General features: G+C 52.9%; 2 protein-coding genes across 6 annotated transcripts in view; both read left to right on the top strand.

Moving 5' to 3' along the window:
• The window catches only part of Sf3b2 (splicing factor 3b subunit 2), a 17325-nt gene extending 14621 nt beyond the window's left edge, over positions 1-2704 (top strand). For both annotated transcript variants that reach the window (XM_050137406.1, XM_050137405.1), the window contains exons 19-20: positions 1892-2177; positions 2471-2704. In XM_050137406.1, the coding sequence (XP_049993363.1) occupies positions 1892-2177; positions 2471-2542 (358 nt within the window). In that variant the 3' untranslated portion in view covers positions 2543-2704. The remainder of the gene's footprint in view (positions 1-1891; positions 2178-2470) is intronic.
• A 1011-nt stretch (positions 2705-3715) lies between these two features.
• Positions 3716-4686, top strand: part of Pacs1 (phosphofurin acidic cluster sorting protein 1) — a 132665-nt gene continuing 131694 nt past the window's right edge. For 3 of the 4 annotated variants that reach the window (XM_050137342.1, XM_050137340.1, XM_050137341.1), the window contains exon 1: positions 3717-4459. In XM_050137342.1, the coding sequence (XP_049993299.1) occupies positions 4110-4459 (350 nt within the window). In that variant the 5' untranslated portion in view covers positions 3717-4109. Of the gene's footprint in view, positions 4460-4686 lie in introns of all 4 variants that reach the window. The other variant, XM_050137339.1, reaches the window with a different exon arrangement.

The following is a 4686-nucleotide window of genomic DNA, read 5'->3' as shown; positions in this document are numbered from 1 at the left end:
TTTTTTTAATATTTATTTATTTATTTATTTATTTATTTATTTATTTATTTATTTATTTATTTATTTATTTATTATGTATACAATATTCTGTCTGTATGCCTGCAGGCCAGAAGAGGGCACCAGACCCCATTACAGATGGTTGTGAGCCACCATGTAACTGGGAATTGAACTCAGGACCTTTGGAAGAGCAGGCAATGCTCTTAACCTCTCCAGCTCAGACCCTGTGACTTGCTGTTGTTTCCATTGCCCCTACGCTGGATTTAGAGACACAATTTGTTTTCAGATCCAAACTCAGGTCCCTGTGCTTGAATAGCAAGCACATTACCTACTGACCCATTTCCCCAGGCCCTGTAATGACACTTTGTGTATTTGCTTGCTAATTATTTTTTATTTTTATTTTATTGGTGTTTTGTATCTATATATATGTGTGTGAGGGTGTTGGGGATTCTGGAGTTACAGACAGTTGTGAGCTGCCATGTGGTTGCTGGGAATTGAACCTGGGTCCTCTGGAAGAGCAGTCAGTGCTCGTAACCACTGAGTCATCTCTTCAGTCCCATTTGCTAGGCTGATCTTGAATTCCTTTCTCTCTCTCTCTCTCTCTCTCTCTCTCTCTCTCTCTCTCTCTTCGTCCACCTCCTAAGGGCTGGGATTATAGGTGTGTGCTACTACTTGTAGCTCTCCGGACAGATTTTGATTGCTATTGTCCTTTCTGTGAGTTGAAACTTCTCTTTCTTTTTTCTAAGATGGGATCTTACTTACTGTGTTGCCCTGGCTGACCTATGTCTGTATGTAGACCAGGCTTCCTTTGGATTCACAGAGATCTGCCTTCCTCTGCTTCCTTTAGTGCTGGGGTGAAAGCCATGTGGCTTTTTTTTTTTTAAATATTTATTTATTTATTATGTATACAGTATTCTGTCTGTGTGTATGTCTGCAGGCCAGAAGAGGGTACCATACCTCATTACAGATGGTTGTGAGCCACCAAGTGGTTGCTGGGAATTGAACTCAGAACCTTTGGAAGGGCAGGCAATGCTCTTAACCACTGAGCCATTTCTCCAGCCCCATGTGGCTTTTTTTGGGGGTGGGGTGGGGAGATGGGGTCTCTATTGTCACCACGGCTGGCCTTGAACTCATGGCCTTCTCCTGTCTCAGCTTCCCCAGTCCTGGGATTAAATATAGGTGTGCAGTACCATGCCTTGCTATATGTCTAATAGTTTCTGGCTGGCTGCTTAGCTTTGTGAAATTTACTTGACTGGGCCCAGGGTATTTTATATTCCTACAGATCTTCAGTTTTGATCAGTATATAGTCCCCCCCCCCCCCCAAGACAGGGTTTCTCTGTAGTTTTGGAGGCTGTCCTAGAATTAGTTCTTGTAGACCAGGCTGGCCTCAAACTCAGAGAGATCCACCTGCCTCTGCCTGACTGCTATCCTTTTTTAAAAACACTTATTGTGTGTGCATGCATGGTGAGTTTGTGTGGGTCTATGTGTGTATGTGCTATTGTGCCGCAGCAAGCTTGGTGGAGTTGGTTTTCTCCTTTCTCCTTTCTATGGGTTCCTATAAAGGTCAGTCTGGCTTGCCAGCTGAGCTGTTTCATTGGCTCTAAAGTTCTCTACGAAACTTAGCCTCTTTGACCACTAACCTTTCCTTACGTGGAAGTCCTGGTTCTGCTCTCCTAATTTGACTCAGAAGATCCCTTAGTTTAGTGTCTGTAGCCCTTACAGATTCTGTCCTGTAGGATCAGCACTGACCCACACCACATCCCTAACCTAAAGTTCTATAGATACTTGAGCTGCAGTCATCGTGGAATTCTCCAAGAATCTAATTGCTATCTATGTTTCTTTGACTCCAGAGACCCTTTGTCCCTTACTGAGTTTACTTTCTTGTCCTTTACAGTAGTGAGACACCTCAACTGTTCACTGTACTGCCAGAGAAGAGAACAGCCACTGTTGGGGGAGCCATGATGGGGTCAACCCACATCTATGACATGTCCACGGTCATGAGTCGGAAGGGCCCAGCCCCTGAACTGCAAGGTGTGGAAGTAGCGCTGGCCCCTGAGGAGTTGGAGCTGGACCCCATGGCCATGACCCAGAAGTATGAGGAACATGTGCGGGAGCAGCAGGCACAAGTGGAGAAGGAAGACTTCAGTGACATGGTGGCTGAGCATGCTGCTAAACAGAAGGTGGGTGCAACCCGGGACCCTGGGGGACAGCCTAGGAGGAGAGTCTGTCTGCCCTGGTGGAGCTGTGTGCTTCAGTGCTGAGAGGGAAGGTGGACCCAGTGCCTGAAGCTCTTAGAGATCTCCCATTGGTTGCCATCTCTTAATGATGTGATGCTGGGGCACAGGAAGCAGAAGAAAGTGATGCAAATCTGAGAGATTGTGGTTTTCAGTGCTTTTTTCTTTTTTTCAATTTTTATGTCTATGACTGTCTGGGGATTGTTTAACCTGTTGTAACCTGTCTCTTTCTCTTACAGCAAAAGAAACGGAAAGCTCAGCCCCAGGACAGTCGTGGGGGCAGCAAGAAATACAAGGAATTCAAATTTTAGGTCCCCCTCATATAGCTGGCCTTCCTTTAGGCCCTTTGTATGTCTGGGCTTTATAAGTGGGTCCCCAAAGCTAACTCTGTACTTCCCTAGGCTTGTCATTTCATGTTCTTATTTTAGACTTGTTTTGTAAATAAAGCTGTTTCCCAAGGATGGATGAATATATGACACTCTCGAATCTCTCTCCTTCTTAGCTTCTGCAGAAGCATGAACTTCTTGCCTAGAATCATGGACTACCCCATAGGACTATGGGATCGTAGGTTGCTGTGCTGAAATTGTGGATAATTTATTACCCCTTACCCCTCTGTCTGAAGGCTCTGAGGGAAATACCTTTAGGTCTGGTCTGACCTTATTGCTTTGTCCCTGGGGAATAAAAATAGCCAGCTTAGCACCCAGGCTAGGCTGGGAAGTAACTGTAGGCTAGGGAAGTAGGCCAGGTCAGGCCTTCCTCGTTGACCTTGTGGCAGAAGGGCCTACTTCTTAGTTATTGGAGAACATCAACGTTTCAAAATCTAAATTGTTCCAGCGTCCCTGCTAACCCTTGGATTCATTAGTTATGTGTGTATGTTTGAAGGGCTTGTTTTTCCCTGGCGCCCTTGAGTTCTGAGACTGGGTTGGAGCATGGAATCCCATGACATTTGCTCAAGTACTGGGGAGAAGTGAGGTGTGGGTGTAGGAAGGTGCAAGTGCAGTGGGGGTGGGGTATGGCAGCTGATCAGGCCTTGAGAGAAATAGAATTTTTGAAATTGAGAAAGCACTGAGGCACTCTGGGACTTTGAAATGAAGGCTGGTGTGGAGGGGGGGGGGGGGGGGGGGGGCGCTGTACCAAGAAGAAAGGCTGTTAGATTTGGCCAACCTTAGCTCGATGTGCTCCTGCCTACCCTCATGAGCAAACTTCCTAGCTCAGGTGCCCGAGGTGGTGGCCAGTCGCTGGATCTCCACTTACAGCTCCTTTTACAGGAGTGGGCGAAGTATCCAGTAGCCCACAGAAGGGGTCGCCACAGCAGGTTGGTTATCCGATTCTCACGCAACGCGTGACCCGCTGAGCGTTGGCCTCCGCTACGTGCTCGGCAGATCCCAGGGGCTGAGCGCGCTCCCGTGCAGCCCTCTCCGGTCCGAGACCGCGCCCCGGAAAACCCGGGTTTCCGCTGGCGGGGTAGCGGCCGCCGGAGGGGGAGGAGGAACGCGGAGCTGGCGCTCCAAGGCCTGAGAGCAGCGCAGCGAGAACGCTCCGACTGTAGCCCCCTCCCCAGAGGCCGCGGGGCCGAGCTCGGCTGGCCCCGCCCCTTGGCGCCCGGCTGGGTGGGACCGCGGCTCCCCGCCCCCTTTCGGACACGCCCACCCAGTGTCTGGGCCGCGCGGGCCGCAACAGGCGGCGGCGGGCGAGCGCGAGGACCGCGCGCAGCGAAGGCCCGCGCGTGCGTGCAGATTCGCTGGCGGCTCGCGCTCCGCCGGGCGGTCTGAGTCGCGCTGAGCCCCCGCTGCCGCCACCGCGGGGGGAAGCCTGCGAGCCGCTCGGCGTGGCCTTAGTCTGCGTAAGCCCTGCGCCCCCTCGACCCCTGGCCAGGCCATGGCGGAACGCGGAGGGGCGGGCGGTGGTCCCGGTGGCGCCGGGGGCGGCAGCGGCCAGCGGGGCTCTGGGGTCGCCCAGTCTCCCCAGCAGCAGCCACCGCAGCAGCAACCGCTGCCGCAACAGCCAACGCCCCCCAAGCTGGCCCAGGCCACCTCGTCCTCTTCGTCCACCTCTGCTGCGGCCGCCTCTTCTTCGTCCTCCTCCACCTCCACCTCCATGGCCGTCGCGGTGGCCTCGGGCTCTGCGCCTCCCGGCGGTCCAGGACCAGGCCGCACCCCCGCCCCGGTGCAGATGAATTTGTATGCCACCTGGGAGGTGGACCGGAGCTCGTCCAGCTGTGTGCCCAGGTGAGCAACGGGCGGGTGGGACTAGGTGTGCGCTTAGGGGGACCGCCAGGTTGGCTCTGTGACAGGCCCCACCTCCCCATTTCTCCCTGTTGGGTTGGGGGACGTACACCACCCTAAGCTCGTCCCGGCTCGGGTGAGAGGGAGAGAGATAGGGAGAGAGAAAGGGAGGGAGGGAGGGAGGGAGGGAGGGAGGGAGGGAGGGGGAGAGAGGGGGAGAGAGAGAGAGA

This window comes from Alexandromys fortis, unplaced genomic scaffold (assembly GCF_014885135.2).
Source record: "Alexandromys fortis isolate MF-2015 unplaced genomic scaffold, M_Fortis_MF-2015_v1.1 scaffold_3, whole genome shotgun sequence".
In the NCBI taxonomy this organism is placed as follows: Eukaryota; Metazoa; Chordata; class Mammalia; order Rodentia; family Cricetidae; genus Alexandromys; species Alexandromys fortis.
The sequence above is the reverse complement of the archived record's forward strand: the minus strand, read 5'-3'. Positions and strand labels throughout refer to the sequence as shown.